The sequence below is a fragment of the Solenopsis invicta genome, chromosome 6 (assembly GCF_016802725.1).
Source record: "Solenopsis invicta isolate M01_SB chromosome 6, UNIL_Sinv_3.0, whole genome shotgun sequence".
NCBI classification, from domain to species: Eukaryota; Metazoa; Arthropoda; class Insecta; order Hymenoptera; family Formicidae; genus Solenopsis; species Solenopsis invicta.
Genome location: NC_052669.1, coordinates 3,058,177 through 3,084,425, shown reverse-complemented (window position 1 = coordinate 3,084,425; position 26,249 = coordinate 3,058,177). Strand labels below are relative to the sequence as shown.

At 33.2% G+C, this 26,249-nt stretch overlaps 1 protein-coding gene across 11 annotated transcripts in view; it reads right to left on the bottom strand.

Moving 5' to 3' along the window:
• The window catches only part of LOC105193883 (peripheral plasma membrane protein CASK), a 196,950-nt gene that overhangs the window by 26,095 nt on the left and 144,606 nt on the right, over positions 1-26,249 (bottom strand). For 7 of the 11 annotated variants that reach the window (XM_026130650.2, XM_026130653.2, XM_026130652.2 and 4 more), the window contains 3 exons: positions 2,539-2,727; positions 1,450-1,614; positions 1,083-1,157 (listed from right to left, as the gene is read on the bottom strand). In XM_026130650.2, coding sequence (XP_025986435.1) covers positions 1,083-1,157; positions 1,450-1,614; positions 2,539-2,727 — 429 coding nt within the window. The remainder of the gene's footprint in view (positions 1-1,082; positions 1,158-1,449; positions 1,615-2,538; positions 2,728-26,249) is intronic. The other 4 variants (XM_026130651.2, XM_026130654.2, XM_026130656.2 and 1 more) reach the window with 1 other exon arrangement.

Below are 26,249 nucleotides of genomic sequence, written 5' to 3'. Positions count from 1 at the left end.
GTAAGAGAAACTAAGACAAACTATTTAATCGCGAGTAATGGATTACTTCATGCTTCGAATCATGTCCTTAGGTTATAATCAATAATATACGAGATATCCATAGTGTTGGTGTGACTAGAAAATTAAATTTGATAATTCAAATAATATTCGAAAAAATGTATAAAACTAATTATATTTATTATTAGTTCTATCAAATAAGAATAAATAGTTTGTAAGAGAATAAAATATCTAACAAAAATTCTTGTAAATAATTTCTCTAAAACTGAAATAACAAATAACAAACAAACAAACAATTAAATTAACAATTAACACATAAATAATTTAAATAATATATTAATTATTTATATAGTCATTATATTAATTAAATCTTTAAATATATATTTTAAATTTGTAAATATACGTATATTATAACATTGCATATATCGCACTCTTTATCATCTTGAAGAAAGATCGTTTATAATGAAACAGTAATGTTACAGAAATTCGCATATTTCAAAAAAGTAATTTTTACGCATTTACGCAATCAATATAGTAAAGCGTATTGGGGTAAAAAGCCTAACATGCATAATTACTAACTGCAAGGACTACCTACCATAATTATCAACTGCCATAAGAACTACCTACTCTATAAGGCCTAAGTTTGTAAGCAACTTCACTATCTCAATAATTAATGTAGTAGTGTCGTTGGAAGAAGGCATAAATTTTTGTCCCGGGGAAGATCTATCATTAGGTCTAGAAACAAATGTGCTTCTGGCAATTTTGTGAATATACGATCTAACCGGGCAGGCTACTTGAAATCGAGATCGATAATGAAGAGTTTAAGACTTTCGCGATCGTAGGGCCGATAATGGATTCAAGCGACGTCTAGGCGTGCTCTCGGTAGACGAGGAAGCGCTCTTAGACTTGGAAGTTTTTGACGCTTTAGGCGCTTTCTCCTTGCTCGTGGTGGCAGCAGAGGTTTTCACCGGTTTCCCGGATTTGTTCGCACCGCCTCCAGAGCTCGCGCCCGTGGAGGCCGTGGAGGATGTGGGCTTACTAGATTCGATAGTGTTTTGGGGAAGGGTTTGGGTGTTGGGTCTTACTTGTACCTCGCAGGGGGGCGGCGCGCTCCTGTACGACGGCACGATCTTGAAAGTCACCGATCCACGTGCCTCCCGCTGTAACAGTCGAACCGATTCTTCAGAAACTACGACTACGAGTAAACAATCATCAAAATGTATCATTCGCGCGTAATGATGAAATATTTTCGATGAACCTTTTTTCTAATATTGATATTGAAATTATATTTTGCTTCAAAAAATATAATTCTTTTTAATTTCGTAATAAGAATTTGTTAAAAGGATTTATAGTAGATTTCATTAAAAGAAATAATCACTTTGATAATCCAGCTTAAAAGAAGTTCTAAATTGCGCTCGCAGTTACGAGAATAATCTTACGGATGATACTCACCAGAATCTTTTGCAAGGCATTAACGGATTGATTCTGAACTGGTATACCGTTGATCTCTCTGATCTCATCGCCGACGTGCAGAGTGGCTTGTCTATGGATCATCCCACCATGCATAATTCGTGCCACGAAGCATTGCCCGTCCTCATTCATTTTTAGCGTGATTCCCTGAAAACCGATCGAAAAATACGAAATAAATCAAGAGTAATAAATGTAATGTTTTGCCGATAATAAAATGTTAAACATCATTTCATGGTAGCGTGTTTTGAACACGGTAAATATCGTGTCAAGCTGCATGCGTAATAAATAATAATGGGAATGTAAAATTAAAATTGTTGTGACAACGAAGTTTTACACATAAAAAAAATTCATTCTTATATTGATTGTTATCAAAATGTAATGCTGTAAATCTTTATTACATTCTTTTTATTTGTGCAATAATTTAAAGGAATATTTAAAATATAATTTTCAAATCACTCAACATGATATTATAACAACATTTTTCATATCTATATATTTTCATGTTTTCACTGAAACTCTTGTGTACGTATCTTTTTACGCATATTTTTGAAAGATTCACTAAAAAAATACATGTATAGAGTATTTCCAAATTGACAAATCAAAATATTATTACAAAAAAATTCTTAAAAAATTAAACAAAATAATTATTTCTAATTTTTATTGTAAGCGATAATTTTTGATATACAATAAGAACTTAAAATTAATCAATCAAATATTACTTTTAGATAGTTGCTTATCATACGGTTACCGTAGTACTACCGCTCGCAACTCACAGACATGAGACATAAATTGTAATTGGCCAGTTTAAACCCTTAAATCTAAAAAAAATTTACATTTAAAATAAAAATATATAATAATTATTTTACTTAATTTTTCGAGAACTTTCTTGCTGTGATATTTTAATTCGCGAATTTCAGAACATTTGATTATATATATATATATATGATTTTCCTTTGTTGTTTCACGCAGAAATCACATACAGTTCACGTAAAGCTTTCGGAAGTATCATATCTCAAAATAAAAATGTTATCTCTCATCGTCGAAATATTTTGCAACTGCTTTGGTACTCACCATCGGTTCATCCGTATTCTTCTGGAACTGCACCAGTCTAACGCGAGTAATTTTCTCATCTAAATCGCCATTTTGTCCCTCAAGATCGTCGCCGCCATTTAAATACGTGAGAAGCGGCGGTGGCGTTACCCTGGTGGCTTCCTCGCCGTAAACCTCGTGGCCGGCAACATCGTGGGCTTGTAGAAGTGCCTGAAACAGATCGCAAGGCAAAATTGCAAATTAAACTCTTAATGTCTTTTTTGCGTGTCACAAGATGACTGATTTGCATGTGCCGGAAAAAATTTCTCATTCCCCCATTTATCATAGTATGGACTACGTTATATCGTAATTAACGTACTATAATAATTTATTATTAAAGTCGTGGCGTTTCATACAGCTTTTAATCGCTGATTGTAATATAATATAATAATATTACATATATATACAGCTTGATCACAGTGATGTGAACTGACTCAAATGTGCTTTGGCCGAAATGATTTTTGAAATTTGTTATTGCAACTAACCGACATTTGTTTTCGCAACAATGACTTTGATGTATTTTTAACCATTTAAACTCGGGAATTAAGAGCCGTAATTTGAAAAGAAGAAAATTTTTGAGTTTTACTTATTCGATTTTGTATTTGTTCATTTATTATATCAGCTGATTGTGAGTCGAAGCTAGGCTGCTTCTCAGAGCATGCAACGCTTGAAGTAATAAGGAAAAACAAGATCCTAACATTCTGTTTATTTATAAATAGCAGCTTACTACGACAACTAATAAGTATGCGCAATTTTGTATACAGATACGGTTTACTCGCAATGGGAGAGCTTTATATATTCGTTAGTCATACAGTTTATTTTTGCCGTGTTGTCTCACATAAATAAAATCGTTCAATTGTATAAAAAGGAGGCATGCAATCAAATGCTTCTCTTCCGCAGAACGTGATCTGAATCACATATGAATTATTAATCTCATTATCAATGAACAAATATCGTTTAAAAAAAAAACTTTAAATGTTGTTGTATGACTATATCCTGTGTACGACGCGAGAAAAAATGAATAATTGATTTGTTATATTATGTATATGCTCGACAGAAAATTGTTTCAAGAAAGTAATTTGATAAATATGATTTTATAAAAATGTGCGATTGTTTTATCAATATTATTCAGTGACGTTATATGAAACGAAATCTTAACGCGACGACAGCTGTATTTTTCGCATGGAAAACGCATATCGCGTATAAGTAGCGATATGAACGTTTCGACCGAAGTGAAAGAGCGTAAAATATGCATTTTAATTTACATTTAAATTATTGGCTTTCATTAAAATTCAAATGCAAATTCTGATTTTAATAGCGGGACAGCATACGCGATAAACAAATAAACGATCATGTTCTACTTTACAACGTATATTAATAAATACACTTACATGTCGTGTTTACCATAGAACACGTGTTTCATTCTTATTGATGAATATTTTAGTAACAAATATTTTACTGGCGGATATATTCAAATAAAATGATATTTGTTTTAATATCTGTAATACAGTTGCAAGAGAAACGTCTCATAAATAATTTATTGCGAGTATATTATGTTAAAGAAAGTATATAATATTTTATAATCTGACTAAACAGTTTTTTTTATTTAACTTGTTACAAGTATATTAGCAAATATATGCACCTGACGCATACAAATAGTTGGAAAAAAGAAAATGTTCTACAAAACTTATGATGTTTACGTCGACTACACGTTGAACTCGTAATAAATTTTTGTAGAATTGTGAAAAATAGCGGATTTCTGGCATTGTTCGCTACCGAAGACTAATCACCGTTTTAAATCTACTTGACATTTACAGACTAATAAATATTCCCTTCTTATAGTCAAAGTGCGATTAAATAATTTTCAATTTAAAAAATCCTTTTCTTTTTTTAAAACAGAAATGATTTAAAGACATCTGTAATCGTGTTACCATTAAAAATATATTTTTAATACACGTTACTGCATATTAATACGGCCGAATGTGTGCACTTTGAACTTTGCTTATCTTGGAAATCGGATTTATTCACAAAATCGAATCTTGCTTGTGATATCGGAAAGGGCCGAAGTTCAAATATACTTCCATATTTACTAAAACTTCAGTAGCAGCTATCGACATTGCACACACTACTACGGCGGATTAGTGGAATAGACACTTTATAGGCGATCGCAACTGGATTTGGTGGTTTAATAACAGTACTCGGGTTCTCTAAGCTGTAGTTGTTCGGTCGATCAAGCTTAAAGCCTAATCTGTTACGACCTCAAAATTGTCTCAGACGAATCGCTTGTGCTGCAAACTCGACTTCAGAATTGTGCGTTGCTTTGATACGCTAATTACATGTTTGCATAATCCTCTCAGTTAGTTTCATTTCTATCAGGGCTTATACATTTCCATAGAAATTTTAATATACGAAATACGTAATAAAAGAACAATTATTTCGATATCGATCGTTCTGTTTTAATTAAGGACGTATATGTCACATCTATACAATGTTACAAAAAAATTTGAAAACTTCAATTGTTCTTTTATTACTTTTAAATTTGTGTAAAACTTAATTCTGTTATTATTGAAATTTGATGAAAAAGTAGAATTACGAATTAAATCAAATTTTTTACATATTCTAATAAAACTCTGAAAAAAATTTGTATAAAAATTTATTTGGATCCGTCTACTCGTTTAAAAGTTGTTTACCTAAAACTGCAGCAAAATAGAGTTTTTACTGCAAGCCGTTATAAGCCAAAGTTTTTTTCTTGGCAGATCATTTCAGTGCCAAAATTCGCGTGTTTACAATCAAACTTTTTTGTCGTTGATTAGAAAGAATAGAATAAATCTTAAAAGCTTGCAGTTTTTAAATTTCGTTAACTCTTAACTGGCATTGTAAAATCGGAAAGTGATAAAATGTACATATCTTTCTGTATTGGCCATTCTGACTTCATTTATACGTGCAAAAGATAGCGTGAATATAACATACGAAAATTTACATCGGATCATGAAAATGCTTTGTTCTTGGATGTAAAAGATTCTCAAAGGGGCCACATACGAGCGCTTCGTCCAAGGATAGGTCTCGCTCATCTGAAACGCGGCCAAACTCGTCACCTGCGATCCAGTTGATAGCAATAACAAGTCTCTATTTCACCTCTCTCGCGCATCTATTTTACATGCAAATCGCATGCGAAAAAAAAACATATTTCAGATACACGGCGACTGAGACGAAATGGCGAAGAAATATGATAAAACTCGAATGCAAATTGCCCTTTATAACGTGTAAGCATATAAAGAAGAAAAAACAATATACAAAGGATATATTTTAGATTTCGTCTGAAAGGCACTTTTAAGCCAATTTTCGAGCAGGCCACGTAGAAATTATATAGATTTTGTAGCTATCATTTTATAATTTGTTGTAAGAAGCACGATAACCATCGAGATGAAAGTCTGCGTAAGCCATAAATAATAGATTAATCTTAATACGATAGCGCGAGTGCATTTTTGTTCCTTTGTTGCACCATCTGTTCAGAGAAAGCACAGTTGCATAGCCAATTCAAGAAAAACGAGAACGGTCGTTGGGACTATTTCGGTGGTTTTCGCTCGCAATGCCGTTTAAGCGAATGCCGTTAATTACATTAGCGCCATCGGATATTCATTAATTGAGAACAGCTAGAGCAGGGATGTCCATTATCGTTTTTTTTTCTCCGGAAATCTATTGGATTCGTAAAAAATATTACATAATTTAATTCACAATTGCGCACACGGAGAATATCGTTCATCTTCATTGTAGAGTCCTCTTCCTCAAGAATTGCCGACAATGTACGTGTCAAAGAGACCATTATATATTCATATACGTCATCCTACGTTGAAATTGCGCACTTGGAATGTTTTCACTTGAAAAACGTCACATTACCATAATTTCAGAATACAGTAATGCATAACATATGCATAAATATTTTGTACGATATCTGTTGCATATACAGCTTCTGCGGACATTCGAAACTCTTTCGCAAAAGTACAATTTGTTATGAGGAATGGCAATACACGCGAAAATATTCAGAACAACAATTCGAAAGGCTATGTGTACACAAAAGTGTTTGTCAATTCGAAATATTTTGTTATACGAATGTTGCAAATGAAACTTAAAATTTTCCATAATTGAATTTAACTAATGCCATAGTATGATCTGTTTCTAAGTCGGTTTGAGTAAGATTTATTGTTTTTTATAATACTTTTTTTGAATACAATAGTTATATATTCGAAAAAAATTCAGCATAATATTTTGTAGATGCCCTACAAGATTTAAATTTCCGCTTGCACGATAACAGCGGAAACTGCAACTTCATCCAACATATTGATGCGCGCGCGAGCTTACGCAAGCTGGTCCTTGGATTCGAGGATAAAATAATATTGCTCCATGCAAATTGGAACGCGATCCGCGGCTGTGGCATCATTCGCAGTCCGGAAGCCAATTCATCGGTCTACAATTCCGGGAGGGTTGCACGCGGTAAACCGCGGCTGCGGGCTGCTTCAATTGCGGTAGATATAAGCTTCGTATTAAAATATATGATCATTTGTCTTGCGCGAAGGTTGAACAAATGGCACGAACGGATGCGGCTGGATCGCGCATTGGCGTGATAAAATTCATTCGGGCCAATTCATCAGCCATTCACGCCATTGGCATCGGTCGCCGGTTGTAATATGCGCGGGGGTGTCTTTCGGGTAAAATATTCCTACCTCCTTCGAAAAAATACGAGGGATGAGGAAAGCGTTAAATCGACGAGGGAAGCGACTTAATCGCGGGATTCGAAAATCCGATTCAATTATCGTTTAGCGACTGAATATCCACGGCTATTTCTGCAAGGGTGGTTCCCTCTCTGGGCAAATTAAAATTCAATTATACGTAAATCTGCTGCTTTCGTTCATCTGCTGTCTGAGAAATCACTTTGGATCAAAGAATTATTAAAATCTATACAAAGCGCTCCTAAAGATTAATTCTAAGACTATTCTCATTCAATTTTTGCGATTCTTCCTACATTTGGAAAATCTATTTTCTTATGCTTATTTTTGTTATATATATTTTTATTTGCCAAAAATCTTGTAATTTTAAGTTGTAAATTATTAAAATTACATTAATTAATTTCCAGAAAGTTAATTTCGAAAAACATTCTTGCAAAAAGATAGATGCAACCAAAAATGGTTGCACTTCATATAACTTTAAACTTCAACTAAATTGGAATTTAAACAAATTTCAATTTAACATTAAGATATTCAATATTGAAAACTAGTAACTTGTAAGAAGTTGCGTAAGAAAACGATATTTAATCAAACTTTTACCAAAAAAAAAAAGAGAATATCGACTCTAAATTGAAGTATAAAAGGAATGCGTACCAATATTGAAAGAACCAACATTGTTCAACCTCATCAGCATATTATATACATACAATCAGCATATACATACAATCAGCATACAATAAACTATTAATTTTTAATTTACTAATAATCAATGTGTACATATTGCATAAATTTTACGGTTCTTGAATTTTCGCTGCATTACAAATATTTTCCAATTGAAGAGATTAATAGGAAAACAAACAAAAGCCAACACAATTATTTGAAATGTTACGTTAATTATTTTGTGCACATAGCATAAAGAATAATCTTCCGTATCTTCGATTATTGACCTAGCGTAACATCAATATTTTCAACATTGCAGGTATATCTCGTATATTGTACAGACTCGAACGACCCAATATCAGATTTATCTCATTGTTCGTCAAAAAACAATCACAATTGAAAAACAGCTATCCTATTAAAACATTTGTTGATATATTTTCATTTTGATATTTTATTTATTATCTGTTGCACAACTAAGCAGATAGAGCGATACCGCAAACTAGATGGAATACAAACTGATAAAACATTGCGGAACTCTTTCTTTAATTTGCGAGCAAATGCATTTACATTTGGAATTGCGGGATCAATGTCGAATAATCGTATTTAACGGGCGATGAGAATACAGACTATTGTCGAATTAGCGTCTTGGTTGAAATGTTCCCATGGGAGTATCATTTTCAATCATGCGCCCACACAGAGTCATTGATTACAGGTACCTGCCAATTAACACACAAACGGTCCCTGTTGTCATTGAGGATGTACTCGGAGATTGCTCATTGTTACAAACATTAGTCCCTTTGGCTATCTACCACTATCACTGGCGACCATATGGATATATTCAATATTGGGTTATCAAGTCTTCTCACTACAGATACCGGAGGTATTTGATACGAGCAACTCTTGTTCTCTTCGTCAAATAAAATACTACGCTTCTCTTGTTTACCAAAAAAATGATTACACGAGCGACAAAATAACATTCTTCGATATTTTTGGTGTTTCTTCTTAAATCGCGAAAGAAGCGGAACAGGAAGAAACGCCCTGGCGACGGAACGAAGATCGACGTGTTCGAGAAAATAGCGTCGGTGTCTGTCGATTGTGAGGAACGAGCGCGATTCGAGCTGCCAGTACCCGTTGGTTTTCGGCGATTTATTCCAGGAGATCGGCTCCAGCGAATCTTTCTGTCGTTAAATGTGCTCAGGACGCGACGAATTATCGCCTCGAGCGCATAGACATGCACGGCGCCTTCCTCGCACTTTGGCTCATCGACCATCGCTTGCGAGTCAACGCGGATCGATATTGAAACATATTGGGAACGTATTTACTTCGCTTTGAAGCAAATAGAACATCGTAATAACAACTTGCGGAAGAAAAACATTTGGAACGGGAGACCTTATTGCGCGCAAATTCAATTCATGTGAAACTTGTTAAACATTTTGATTAAAATACTATTATGCGGTCTTTCTGGGCTTAGTATATGTATATAGATACGCCGGAACCATCATACTTATTACAGTATCGTTTATTGAATTTTTTTTGAAATATGTAATACCGCGCGTTTAACATAAATAAATTCCCCTCTCCGTTTTATAACTCTCAAATTCTTTCATCGTACGGACATTCTTTATGCGGGTATTTTGATTCAATTAAGGAATATTACCAAAAGCTCTAACACCTATTGACAATTTTCTCGCGCTATAAACTGAATAATCATTTTATGGTGTATATGATATGCCGTAAAATCTCTTCATTCGAGGAGCTGCAAGGATGATAAAATTTCCATTATACTTAATAATTGGGCTGTCAACGCGTCGCAATGTCAACAACTGAATTTGTTTCTCAGCGAGACACGATACATGAGGGTGTACATAACGTTGATTTGCAATCTAGTAACGCCGCTTTGTATTCGTCCGGCTGGGGTCTGCGTGGCCATTTATTAACTTTTTTTTTATCTCCCACGCCCCACTTAATTTCTCTGTCAGCGGCAGAATGAATAAAGGCGTATACGAGGCAAGGCGAGGGCCGGACTTGACCCCAGCATTTTTAAGTACTTGCTAATGAATCGGCGTCGTTAAAAAATTTATTATTCTCTCCCGTGGAAGCATTATTCGTTACGATCGATGCAACTCGATAACGAAGAGCGTTCCGGCGCCCTATTCGAGAAACATATTGACATTTGCTTTCTACGTATAGGAATCGCCTCGGGAAAATATCCGGTTTTAGATAAAAATGGGAATGAAATCAAAGGGTGCCCATATTTGTAACTTTTATTATGTAAAAAAATATACGGAAACTATTTTTTAGATACAACGTCTATTTTTCCACTTGTTCCACTTGGATTCATATATATATATATATATATATATATATATATATATATATATATATATATGTATGTATGTATGTATATTCCTTAAATTCGTTTGTAAATTATTCAATAAATTCAAACGTGCGGCATTTGTATGACGGATCTGACCGCGCACTATTATATGAAATTATAACATTTTACGTTGATATTTGGCAATGCATGACATTTGCATCAGCTTATTACATATTGGTAATTAAAGCATTATTTAAAATCAAAATTGGTGTCAATACGTAATAATAGGAAAGATTGTTACATTTTAATCGACTCAGTTTTAATAGTTGCAAATGTCGAAATGCATATACTATTGTATAGTATAACAGCTATATACTCAACAAGTTAACGATAGATATTTAAAAAAACATAATAATTATGATAATAAGAAAATGAATAAGGATTTATAGCTATCTCTTATCACTTTGTACTTAATAATCCTTGGCATTTCAGAAGTTTCATATAACAAGTTTTTCATTTTATCTTTTAAAATGTTTTTATTAAAATATCTGCTAAATAATCATTAATATTATTAAATCACAATTGTACTTTGCACATATTTTTATGTACAGTACGATATATTATACATGTAGTACAGAATTAAATTATAATATTTTCTGTAAACTTTATAAAAAGAGATGAGATTAAAGAATACTTTGTTTACACAATCTCTTTACCTGCTCAACCCTGCTCGACAAAAATATATAATATACCCCAAAGAAAATATTGAAATAACAAAAATTAATTATTGATATCCGCCGACATAATTACAAGATTTACGTTGCTCTAACGTAATCTTCCATCGCGAATTTCATCAGTTAAAGTATCGTTGAAGCGCTAGATTAAATTCTCCGCGCAGTCTATTCGACATAAATCCGCCAATTAGTATACGTCTGGTAATAACAGCATATAAAATTTTTCGTTAAGGAAAAATCTGAATATGATAGCGGATGAGAAACTCGAAGAGTTATTGGAGCATACGGACAGGTACGCGAGTTGAAAAACTCGTAAAATTAATTATATGACATTATACGATTGAAGCTATCTTTGCAATCGTAGTTGAATAACCGGAATTTCTGGGCTATTTCGGAAGCAAAGGATACGGCAGAATCGAATGATAGAGGGCGGAAATGCCACTCTCGCAACAAGCAACGACGCAGGTGCATCACGAACGGCATAATGCACTGCGTGGCTGACTTCCGTTTTGTTTTGTGCACTCAGAAATATATCCTCCGAGCACATATATCAGTAATGTAACCCGGTTATGCATGTATGTGATAATACGATGAATACGAGCCATGAAACTCGCGAATATAAATGCCATTCAAAATGTTCCATTTTTTAATGGCTCGCCAACCATTTTATATCATTTTAAAGCTTTACAAGCTTGCCGTTCTCTAAATTTAAAAATGAAAATTAGCTGGATTACAAGCGATATACCGATGCAATGCGTCGATTGTTTTAATAAATAAAATGCTGGTCCTGGTATTATTCAATAGGAATTGTTTTATAAATTTAAAGCCCATTATTTCTTAATAAAAACATTTGTGTAGAACCGTGTTCTTATTTTTTTGCAATGTTAATTTTTAACATAAAATATTCTAGTTCAGATTAACTAAAAAATTAAATATTTAAAAGTAAAATACAAATCTGTCAGATTTATAAAAATATCCTGTACAATTAATAATGTAAACAAGCAATTTAACAGAATCATATTTTCTTAAAAAATTAATAACATTTGTGAATTTTATTTTGTCTTTCCTCCCTTATGCGCGTGCTTGGAAAACAAAATTATTATTTCTTCGTAAATAAATGAGGAATGCTGCATTCTTCCGCGTAAAATGTAGTTTTCCTTTTTTCTAAAAAATTCGGGATTAGCGAGTGAGAAAAACGGGAGATGTAATCCGCGCTCATGATATTGTGTTTCGCGCCACGAATTCCAAGCCAAGAGCAGCTGCACATTGATGTAGATGTAGTCTACGTGGCGGAAACTGATGTGAAACCGTGGCCTCTATTGTGTATAATGCGTTTTCCGCGTGCCAAAAAAGCCGTGTAAAACACACAAGTGGCACACGGGCAGCAAAGAATCTCGCGCTGCACGAGGTTAAAGTGAGGTGGGTGCGCGTATGAACAGACGAGACGTGGCGTCCTCCTCCTCGCAGAGACGAGTATTACGATTCACCGTAGTGGATCAACTTCCGGCTTTCAATAAACTTGCATTGCGCGGCCCATTCAAAGCAAACCATGTATGAGAGTACCCCATTTCCCGTATCCTATTTTCAAGTTTACCAAGGCATACGGCAGTAGTAGCCAACTACCGTACTGCCAGCAACCGAGATATGTCGCCGGAAAAATTAAAAGCAGCAAGCGCAACTCGCGTATACTTAAAAAGTACTTGGAAATAATGGCCGCTTCGCGGTACATGCATACGTATAGCTAAGCGGATTATTCAAGAGAGTCTGAGCCTACTTTTAGATATTACAGCACTGTATTTTTTTGTCCGAGAGAAGGGAACCGAAATAAATTACCGAATAAATTGCTAGTTGGCGTAAATAAATATTAAACAAAATTAGCGAGGTGCATTACGCAAGTCAACGGTATATAAACACAGTGATTTATCACTGATAAAATAGTAAAAATTAATCCAGCGGGTTCACGTATATGACGAGATAACTCATGGCAGTAAATAAATCTTTCGAACCGATAAAAAATTTTCACAAAGTAATACAAAGTTAGATTAACAGCGTATCGTAAAAAAAAATAGTGTAATAAACTTAAATTATTGAGAAAGAGTTCATAGATTTATGTACTGTTTACATTGGAGAAAGTAACATAGTGGAATAAAGAATTCTTGCCGATAATGTCAATAACGACTATTTTCCTAAAAATTTTGCATATTTTACAATAGTAATGCCTGCTTAACAATTTAAATGCTATGGCAATTACTACTGCTGAATATAAAATGTTAAATATTACGTTGAGTAAAGCTGTTAAAATTTATTTTGTTTGTAAATTTTTATAGCTGAAATCGTGACACTAAAAATACAATGGTATACAGGAGGACATTGTTCTCGAAAAGTATACTACATTGAAACAATGCGTTGGAGTAATTAAAAGTACACTACCTTCATAAAAGTTCTAATGAATTTTGACGTTTTTCGCAAACATTTTCGCTAAAATGCCTTCTCCATTGCTGTTGTATATTTATTAAAAGTTGTTAAAATGTACACTAAAAACTTGAATGATTCTGTTCGTCCTAAATAGATTTATATTTTACTTCTTTTCGTCTATTATTACGACTAAGCAAAAAAAAAAACATATCCAATTATTAACAATCGTTTAAGTCAGAGAAATAATTAAGAGAAAGTATAGAAAAAGAACAAATATTTATATATTTAATGTTAAATATATAAAAAAAATAAATTATCTGTTTTGTTAAATATAAATCAATTAAATTAATGTTGCCATCATTGTCTACAGTTAATTGGTGTAGCCAATACTAGATGACAGGTGTGTTGCAAAGTGGTATGCGTGAACGGATCCAAAACATAATAAATATAGAGTTGCGACGCAGCGCAAATATGGAGTTATAGAGGAAAGGCTACTGGAGTGTCTCTATCTCGCGATGGTTACTGAAACTGCAAACTGCATTGTAACTCAAAATTACAATCAATTCACTCTAATAATGTCCCAGTGATACGCGTAATTAGAACCTGGAAATAATGTAAAATGCATTACCAATTCAATAAACGAACTTGTTATCACGTAGTGTGTAGAGCGAATAACATTTCTCTTTTGGACTAAGTGGAACTGGATCCATGTCCGATATTAATTAGTTTAGCAATATATAGACTGGCCGGATTGCGTACGAGAAAAATTTTAATCGAATAAACCCAGGGGCGTAATTTTATAAATCGCGAGTTTATTTGTCCAATAGTAATTAATATTCACACAGCATGTTCCATTTGTCAACATATTTTTTTATTACATCAAAGATCACCAAATATACATACATGCATACATACATACATACATATACATTCATATATATATATATATATATATATATATATATATATATATATATATATATATATATGAATGTGTGCTATTTTTTTGTTCAAATAGTTTATAACAATTTTTCAAAAACAAGCTTGACCGCATAATGTTAAACTCGTTCACTGAGAAACTCGTCACCAATATACACCAATTTGTAAGATTAATTATAACGCACTGCAGTGTCAATATATAATTGCAATTAAACAACAATCTGCTGTTTCCTATTCATGTATTGTTGATTTTGTATTTTGCTTTATATGTTAAAATCAATACATTTTGAACTGTGCATCGTCCTGACAGAATTGCGTATATCATTTCTTTCAACGAGCAGAGTATACGCCCATTATATCGTTCAAGTTTTGTCGCCATCGGTTTTGTTCGTGACCTTAACGACTTAACCAATTAGATGAAACTTCGTCCATGTATTTACTGTGAAAACAAAACTTTTCTATTCTCACCGACAGCGAGAAACTCTCTCGCGGGCATCGCCGTTTTTTTTTTTCGTCGCGAAAGTTACCGAAACAACGGTAGGGTGTACGAAATTGTGAGCGCGGACAAGTTGCTGTGCAAGTATTTAAGTTACGAAGGAACGGCACAGTAGAAAAAGACTTAGCGTTATCTGTAAATTTCGCTCTCAAACGTATGCATTTTAAAATCACGATAACTCTTGCCGCAATTTTCACCTCGCAGAGAACTGCGAGATGCAAGGAACTGTGATAGTCATTCTCAGATTATCTCCCTTGAAAGTTGGAAAGTTCGACAAGCACGGTTCAATATTTGATCTATCTCCGTAAACAATTATACGTCGATGTTAGCGGAAACATTGAATAGCGCTGTTACGCATTCAAAAAGTTAAATAACTCCATAATTTGCATTTGTATTACTGCACAACGTTAATATTAGATTTTGTAATAGTAACTCAACATTATTCTACTCTGCAAGAATCTCCACTAGAGTCTTTCAAAGCAGAAGTACAATCTTTAAATTACATAACATTTATCGATAAATAACTTTTAAAAAGAGCACGTAAAAGACAAAGCACCTCTGAATCCTTATAAAAATCGCGCAAATAATTAATTACTTACATGTGATACACGTTTAACATAATATTACTGTATAAATGCGTCAATATCTATTTTATTGTATATTAATTAATTTCTGCTGCTTATTGGATTCTTTACACTACATTCGTTTATTCCCTTGTATGGAAATCCACGATTAACCTCGTTATATTATTTTATAATCCACGAATTTCCATGTATTTAGGTATTTTCGTAATTTTACTCGAGGCACTAACATTTTACGCAGAATTTGTTATATTATAAAATTATAATAATATGATAGATTTTTCATAAAATAACCTGTTTGCAACATATGACATTACAGAAATGAACATAACGCAAACGTGCATGTCGAGATGGCATTAAAATAAATACTGATTCTACAAATGACTGTTGTAATTTGATTGCATACCTCCGTGTGATATTATACACATAACATTATTATGTATTTAATATTTCAGATGCAGATATGCATACGAATATACGTATATTTATACAACAAGAAAAGTTTTGGAGCAATTTAATTATTTTATCTGTACGTCGAAACAACTCATGGTGGTATACCTAACTTTATATAAATTTTTTTCTTCGCATCACATATTGCGTTGACATTAAATGCCGTTCGACTGATTATTACGATAAAGGAGCAAAAAAATAAATCACTATTCGCAGGCTGAACGAACGAATAATCTCCGTAAAATTTATGCGTGGAATGGTGCAAACGACAAGACAATTCTTTAAATCATCTCGCGCGCGTGGTCTCCGACGAAACGTACGGTCGGCGTACATATCCCGCCATAAATCTGAAAACAATTCTCCACATCCTAGATTTTGTTTAATATTCAGATCCGCCGCGCAGGATCAGTCACTCTGCGACTTCGGTCGCGAGATGTACGCGATTGTGCGAAATAGACGCGCTCGCGAAATTATGCAAATGATAACAGAGGGTAGGATGGATGGTAGAGGCGGCATGAAGAATGAGCGCGCAATGGGTACAGCGCGGTTAGAAGATGCAAAAGTTATGAGAGCTCGTTCGCGTTGTCATTTAGATTCACACGAGACTAATGGATACCCCTTTGGATTCGCTTAATGGGGAACAATTATAAAAGGAGCCGAAATAAGAGAATGGAAAGCGAAACGCGAGCATGAAGAAAGGAGATTGTGAAGCAAGACGCAAAAAGCCGTAGGTGAATATACAATGTTTCGAATTCTCGTGCAGCACGCAGCGCCGCGTCGGATGAAAACTGGCAGCGCATTTCGTTGCAGAGAAAATCGTCGAAGTATCAGAATACATTAGCAAAATCGTGCGAGACATTGTTGTTTCGAGCGATCGTCAAGCAATCGTTATACGCGACCGTTGCAATTTTTCGCGAAACTTGCGTTTATTGGAACTTTTTAATCGTGCCAAGAGGCTGCAAAGACGCACATTTACGATGCCAAGTGCATTTTGCTTTGAAAATCGATGGACTAAATTATTTTTACAAGAGTGTAATCCGCTTTATCGAAGCTTATGGAGAAGATTCAGTCGTTAAGGCCACCGCGCGCTATTCATGTTTCTAGCAGTTGCAACTGTTTGCTAGTAAAGGGCTGCAATAAAAGCAACGATATGTGGACGTAAGCTGTAGCAATGTCAACTGAAATAACTAAAAATCAATGGATTTTCCATTTTATACGTAATAAGAAGTAATGCTAAATAATATGAGCTTACGATGTAATCACAGTATTTAATAATTTATTAGATTTTTTTTAAGTAACACAATTTATTTATAAAATTAAACATATACTCTTTTTTCTGTACGTTTGCAATATTAACAAAATAAATAACAAACGCGTGAGACATTAGATATTAAAATCCGTTTTTAAGGCTTAAAAATTTCAATATTTTCTATACTGTTTAAAAATAAATATTTATCCTTTTACCATACTTCTTCCAAATAAAATATTTTTCACGTCTGAATAAGTGATTGTTACTTTGAAATCAACACCCATTAAGATTCTCATAAAAAATATCTGCGTGCACTTTTTCGATTTATCATTAAATATTTTCAGCGATCTCTTTATTCATTGTAAAATATTGGTTACAAGAATAGTATAATTATGAAAAATGATAAGACACTCGAGACATTTTTTTACAATTAGGCAATAAGACTCAGATTGATACGTATGCGTGTCAATTCTGCCTGGTTCATTATCAGGTAAATTAACTAGCGAATGCAAATTCCATAAATTACTATTAATTCCAGTTTAATGATGTCGTTGTGCGAGATAGACTCTGCTTAATCAGAACTATCACATGAACGTACATTATACCGATGCTGTGGTAATTCCACTTTAGTGCACGCGCTTTTATGTTAGAGGTAGCACAGTTGTTGAAACTGTACCATGGAGTAAACCGCATTAACACAAAACGAAAGATCGCAGTTGGTAACAGTTATAGCTGAAAGTAAAGCTCACTTTGATGGTTTCAGAAATATCCAGATAATCTTCAATATAACCCGCGCTTACGATACTTGCGTAATATTGACAACCAAAATTCAATGGCAAATTCAATTTTCAAAATTTATATACAAATCATTTATTTAATGAGTCACTTAGATTAGAAATTATAGATTTTTCCAGCATATAACTTTTTTCACTTCGATGGATATAATTGTAAGCGTGATAAATGTAATTATATGCGAAAAATTAAAATAAAATTAGAAAATCATTCGTAAAATGATTTACCGACATAAAAATAATATTTGCATTAATTCATTTTATACAGTTAATAATTAAATGATATTTGTTAGGAAGCTTTGCTGATCCTTGAGATTAAATTTCACGACAGCGTCTTCTATAGTGAATAATTGAAGAGCTTTAAAGTTATTAGGTATGAAGGACTAACGGCGAATAGTGCACTCAGAGACCAATTCAAGACAGTACAATGCTTTGAGAGCTTTCGTGAATATATTAATAAGGAATACAAACTTCTATATATATTAACTTTGATACCTAGTTTAATTTCACTTTTTAATTAATTTGAAATTTAGAAGCAAATATTCTTTTTTGTTAATAAAATTATTATAATGTAAGTTTTCTTAGAATACAAATAATAACATTAAACATAATATTAATGATTGATATTAATGATTAATATTAATAATTGTATATGATATCAAATGATTGAATGAATAATGCCTAGAAATAATATGTGATGTTTATTGGTACACACGCAATATCAATTGTATTAAATATCAATTATATTTGTAACAATTCTAAAGAACATTATCTATTTGATTATTGCACAATACATTAAAACTTTTCAGTTTTTTAATAATATTAAAAAAATTATTTATATACATAGATACTTTACTTTGAATTTATAAATTCCTTTTTTTTAGCATACAGCTGTCTAATAACTTTCTTGTAATTAGAAATAATACCTTATGAGAAAATTTCTATAAAAAAATTTAAGAAAATACTTTAATCTCATAATCGAATTCTGTACACGAATTCTTTAGCCGCAAAGTTATGTTTCAATGTATAATTCTCTCTTTTATGTAACAAAATCAAGTTAACAATGTTCGTGATGGATAAAAAAGTTCAATTTAACTTTCTTTCCTTCAGCAATTCTATCACAGATACGTCTTGTACATTCGTATGTTCGTGGAAAGCTTTCAACATTAAAGGCGCGGCTTGATAGCTAACGGAGATATCCTTCGATAAGAATGCATTAAACTTGCCAGACATCTTCCAGCAGCCATACTTGATTTTTCAGATTCTCTTATCCAAAGCGGATGGTGAATGCCATATCGGACGAAACATTTAAGATTGGAAGTTTAATTGAATGAACGCGAATACGTACAACTTGCTAACTATAGAGGAGCGATAGCTCGAAACATAAAGTTCTTCAATGCAAGCCATCAGCAATTTTAATTTGATACTATAAATCAAGTGCTTTCATGATAGTTCAGATCTTCAGATGTAAAACAGTCCTCACATAGGGAGAATGAAATAAACAACACTGATTAAAGCAATTACAATTGTAATGATGTACTAATCTCCCACTTGTGTTAATTCAATAGAAAGTAAGACAAACGCTTTTAACATGCACCTTTGTTCCACTAAAGAGCTCGATATGTTTCATGTTTCAATCGCTAAAACAACTAAAAAAGTAATTCTTCATTAAAACAGTGACAGTCGTTTTACAACTGTATTATTGTGGCAAAAATGAAGTTGACTGAAAAAGTAGTTATTTCAGAGATGCATATATGAGAAATAGGGCCGGCTACGAAATAGTAATAGTTGAATGGAAAAGCAATTGGTTTGTTGCGCTTAAAATACGTCTGATGCATCCAGAAATTGTTTGGCAGGAAAAAGAGGAAAATATAAAACGCCCGAATAGAGAAAGCAGAATTGAAGGTTGCACAATGCGATTTTTGAAAGAATTCGTTGGCGCTGATTACTACCACAACGCACGTGTTAATAACTGCTCGTAGCCGTTAGCTCGGATTGCCTGCATTGCGGAAAAATTGAAATGCGTTCGTTCGTATTATCTTACAGATTGATCGGGACGATTGACCAGGCATGCCTATTCTGTGCGCCGGGAGCGAATTATTTTCAAGCCATTTGTTAAACGGCCGTTTGACAAAAACGATATCGGGGCGATATACACACATACGAGAAGTACCCGGATACTGCGTGTGTTCACGTGAGTGCAAAGAGGAAAACTGTCGCGATGGTGAAAAGTAACTTCCCTAGTACCCTCACTGATATTTAACGATCTAAATTCAGGACCGAGTAAATGGTGGAGTTATTGCACGGCCAAACGAATATTCAATGTACTCTCACATTAACTATTGCCTACACAGCCATCGTTTTATATTAATTTTTATTAGTTACAGTTCGTATATTAACACCACCAAAAATATTTTTGTAAGTTTATAACACTTTGATTACATTGTCTTCAATTAATTCGCAGTACACAATCACTGAGAAAAATGATCTAATTATATTAACAAAGCTTGTATGATAGAGTGTTTCTGGTGAAACCAAGCAGAACTTCTGGTTAATACAATAGGATACTATAATCTAGTAATTCCTGCAAGATTTGTGATTCGTCCGTTTTTGAACAGACGTATTGGTTGAATCTATCAGATTTCTAATTGATGCAAAACGAGACTTTTTCCAGTGATAAAATAAATAAATGTAATTTCAAATTGTTGGAAGCATATCATTTTATACACAAAAACAAATAAATAAAATAATAAAAATGTATTTATATTATATTATATTTCTTATTCTCTTATCGCGCAATGTAGATAAAAAATCATTTGAAAGAATAATATAAAAATATATAAGATAAAGGAGAAGTTCTTTCATAGAAATTAGATTATGAATAATCTTTGTGATACTCTGACGTAAAACTTTCTCAAGTTTGTACTATTATGTGATAATGGTAAGACTGCACCTTATAAAATTATATAACAAGCAGACTTTTAAACACCTGTTTAAAAAAAAAGTACTAAAAATGAATGCTGCAGTTGTCACTTTTTCTCGTTTTTATAATCAAACTTTACAGCAGAGACGCGTCTCCAAGGAGATACCGGGAATATCATTAAATATGCGACAACGCGTACCTCAACGATACTATTTTCTGTGCGAAATAACTTGAGTAAATATGCATATGTATAAAAGAGTGCGATGCGCAACGAAATTAATATATTCTTTTGAAAAATACATATTATAAGAAGAGACGTGCACGATAAATTCAAATTTATAAGACAAACGATTGTTTAAATAGTTTATACCATAAATTTCATGCAATTTCATTTTCATATATAATTATAAGTTATTTATGATAATTTGATGAATACATTAATAACAATAACAATAAAAGTTAGAGATAAAAGTTAGGATAGTATCACTACGCGATTTTACGTTGATTTATCAAATCTTATAAATTTTTTTCTTATGATGACGCTCCATTTTCTTATAATGACGCAGTTTCTGCGTAAAACGACGAAGAAAATACACAAAATTAAACTAAATAAACATTCACAATTGATTAACACAAACTCACGTAGCATAGCATCACGCTGGTCAGTTGATATTTAAAGGTTTCTAAACGTAATGGTTGAGAGAAATACTTTATCCACACTCGATCTTTCTCTCTTTCTCTCGCTCTCTCTCTTTCTATTCCCGTTTAAATTCCTGGAAATTTTCTCGCTTCTCTCCAGATTTCGTGAGACCGACGTCGTGTATCGGAAGCCATTAGAACAATGTTAATAAAACGAAACTAAAATTTATGCTTGCGAACTGAACCGTCAGAGGTGCTTGGACATCAGCACCGAACGTGAAGGCGGTTCGCCGAGTACTGACTGTGCCGCGCTGCGCCGAGCTGTTCGGGTTCCCGCCAATCCCCTGCCACTCGATGCGACTTCACCCACCGCATCCCTATCTTATGAGGAAAAAGGTAATTCACTGCAAAACGAGACACCGCATTATCACACGGAATGGTACCTCGGCATCCAATGAAGAAGAACGGTTGCATAATTCCATCGTGAATTTCGCTGAAGAATATGAAAATGTCACGTAGCGTACACGCAAATTCATATTTCAATGTCAATTTTTTCGACGCCGTTGAAAAACACATATTCGCGTTATAGTAATTATTTTTAAAAACGTAGAAGGGATATCGGAAAATTACACAGAAACTCGAGTTTTTGAGTGTTGCAAATTGGTTTCTGTCGCACATGCGTGCGCACGTAACACATATTCTTTCTCTCGATTTTAAAGATGAGTTTTGTAACATCGATAATTATTAAAAATAATCGATCAATTATTATGCTGAAATCACGTGATGAATATGTTACTGCGTGACATTATATCAGTCGAATTAAATATTGCTTGTGATTGTCATGTAACGATAGCCTGATGATTTTTAAAGTTTTATGAAATATGCATATCTGGAAAAATAACAGTAAACGTAAAAAAAATTTTTGCAATTTTAATAAATGTATTTAAGCGTTTGTTTTACTGAGTTTTCACAAACAGACAAATTGATACAAATAAATATATTTTTAATACAAGGATGATATTAAAATAATGTCAGATAATTCTCTAAGTAAGAGATATACCGTACACAAACTTCTAAAATGGTCAAAAGTAAATTTTCCACAAAATAATCTTTCATTACGAAATAAAAGTCTTTACTGTCTAGGATAAGCTTCGTGCCGACCAATATTTTATCGTCCTTAACCGAATCTTCCATCTTACGCCAATTCTTCGCTCAAAACTGATTATTTCTATTCGATTGCCTGCGTCTTGAATACCAGATATCCTTGGGAGGCATTAAATTGCGTGGTGCTAGTCGCTCGTCGCTCTTGTCGCATGCATCTAAATGCTCGCATAAAATTCACTTTTTGCAAAATTTAATGGTCAGCGGGTTTCAACCACGATTTTAATTTACGATGTGTGGCACGTTAAATGGGAGAACGAAGTAATGAATCTTCTTAAGGCTTCTGAGTACGTCAAAAGAAGAAAGGACGTATGTGGCGTGTTTGGTAGCAATGAACGATAACACGGTAGGAAATTCCAATGCGAGAAATTTGCTAGAAACACATTTCCAAAGCAGAAAAGATCTATTGTACTAACATCGCATAACTCGGAGTATCTAAACGTATAAAATTTGGAAATTGCACAGATGTTTGTCCACACACTATTACAATTAAACTGATAATAAAATTATTGCTAGAATTAATTCCCGGTGACGAGTTATTTTACTGTAAATATGAATTTATCTGAAATTTTTTAAAATATTCGGCTTTATTATATTATATTTAGCAATAAACGAATCCTAAGTTATGTGTAAATAATTAAACATCGTTGAGCATTAATTTCATCAAAATACAGTTATACCAATGATTCTGCAAGTCTCTGCTGCGTAGCCTTGTATGTTTACTTATGTAATCTAACATTGAATAAACTTTCCAACTGCATCCGATTGCGTATATTCAGAATATACGGTATCCTGACCTCCATCAACGTTAACGGTTGAGTTAGTGCAATACTAGTACATAGGAATTAGCCCAATCGGATGTTATAGATTTAATTCCGGTTCAAGAAACATGTAACGAACTGTGCTAAAATAAATTCCTGTAAAATTGGATTACTGTTTTTCTTTTCCTATGCTGTCGCTTTGTATCTATTTGTAATCAAAATTCAAAATAGACACATTTTTAGATTTATAATATTATTTTATCATAATATATTATATTTATGAATTTATATAAACTAAAAAAAAAAATTATTTTAAAACATACAAAAAAGTCTTTAAAGTATTAAAAAAGAATCATTTAATTGTAATATTTATTTATAATACAAATTTTTTGTGAAGAAGATGTAAACATAAAAATATAAACATAAAAATTATCATATGGTATTATTTGATACAATATTATTAATCAAACAATTTTGCAATTAATTAAAGTGTATTTAATATATAATTAAAAAGCAAAAGTATAATTTTTTTTCTATTTAAAAATTATTATAGAAATAATTAGAAAAAAAGCACTACATAAATGTGCAAACCAAGTTATTCATTACCATTTATATTACATAGTCTTGTACATATATTTATATACATTTGTAACTTTTTTTAATTAATATTTTTATAATAATTGCTGTAAATATTTTAAATTTTATATAATTATTATTTTTATTATAAACAATATTATTTGTGTGTCTTTTTTAATTACTATTTTCATAATTAATTTCTAAACTATAGTTCCATATAATGTAATGTCCGGTAATCTAAAAGAATGATTAAACATGGCGCATACCGGATTTATTAAAAACTTAATATACACCACAACCCCTAGACGCTTACAGCTTTTTAACAGTCATGTAATTAAGGGACGAGTAACGAATTTCCATCGACTTGACGAAGCACTTTCGCTCGATACTTCATTTCTGCCTCGCTTTGCATTATAAGATTGCTCTTTAACCCGTGCACAAGCGTACGTTTCGTGCAATTAAGATGAGTTTCAGAAGGTGGGTAAGCGATATTCCTTCAGGCGATACTTGTAACTGGAGAGTTTCTGGCCCTTAGAGAGATTGACTGTTCTATCTTCGAACTTCGAACTTCCATGCGCCAAGCGTCACGTAGATATTTGCAAAATTAGTCAAAGGAAATTCTATGCATGGCATATTTATAAACGTCGTGAAGCACGCGAAAATATTTGATTATTAATATTTGCATCTGCCATATTCAAAATATTCAAACAAAGTGTCACACAAATTTAAATTGCTAAAGAATTTATAAATAAATAAATAAATAAATATGTATAGTAAACAAATTTAAATCACGATTTATTCGCATCTCTCGATAACTATCTTTCAAATAAAGATACTTGTCAATTAATTAAAAATTCGTTTTCTTTTTTCTGAATCCTCTGATTATGTGTCTAACGATAGCAATTCTTCAGACTATTAACTTTCGACATAAAACGTACTAGAGTTTTATTTGAAATTGTTATAATTTTTAGGAAATATCTAACCTCATGGATAAAGTTATCTATAGGTGAAGAAAGTAGGCTTTAATGATTTAAATTTATATGACACTCTGATGCACTTTGCTTTAATATTTTGAATATAGCAGATGCAAATATTAATATACAATTCCACGTATTTCACGATGTTTATAAATTGCCATACATATTCCCTTAAAACAATTAATATAATTAAATGCCTTACTTATCACTTATTGAATCGTCTTAGCCTATATCTTGAGTTTCTGTTCAAACAAGCAGAGAGCTTCGGTCGCGCCCAATTTCGCAGTCTAAACTGCGCAATTTATAACTACAATTTTGCAACTTTACATACAGTGAATTAAACGTTTCACAATTGATTAGATTCCTTACACAACCACATGATACGCTATGTTGCATGCTGCCTCGCGTTGTTGTTGTTGCAAACATAGCAGTAAGATTTTCGAGCAACATGAAGCTTCAGTCAAGAGTTTCGTGCGATCCCCGAGGCATGAATTCGTTACCGTTATGCGAGTGCACCAATGCTTTAGGGAATCTATAACAAGAACTCTCCACTGTGTCTCTTTGGACGCGTATATACATTCCTCAACAATCGCGATACGTGAAATATTCGTGGATCGCGAGTCAAGCAGCGACTCGCCACCGACGAGACGATTCGGCGCGACATGGTGCATTTTGTTTTTCCGCATTGACAATCGTGTCTTCCGTGTGCATACACACACACACACACACACACACACACACAGAGTGACTTTCTTTGTGACCAAGCGGTCGCTCCCATGAAAACGACTGCCACGTATTTCGCGTTTTGCAGAGAGCGGACGGATTTGCTACTCCAACGGCAACCTCAATAGCACGCGAGTATGTACACACATATCCCGCGAAAACATCTCGCATTGTCGCCGCGTGACGTCCGATGTGTATACGCCTGCCTGCGTCCTGTTCTTGTTTAAAAAAAAAAGGCTATTCGCGAGTGGCTCGCTGTGATGAAATATCTCGGTAGAGATGCGCGTATTATTTGATTACTGCCAGGTCTCTCTCACTACGCTCTGTTTAACTCGGTTAATATATCCGAGTTAATTGGACGCATTACTTGAGAACATATCCAGACGCAGAACTTTCCAATATTAGAGCTCGTTTATTAAGCGGTGAAACTTAAAATTCTATTATCTTCATTTCTCTCTCCCACGGTTTTATTTTTTTGGAAAAAAAGAACTGGCAATTTTAAGTTATTGCAATCTTAAGAGTATCTTAGGACAGAAAATACAAGTTAAACATTAAAAGAAATCTTCATTGCGGAGAAAGC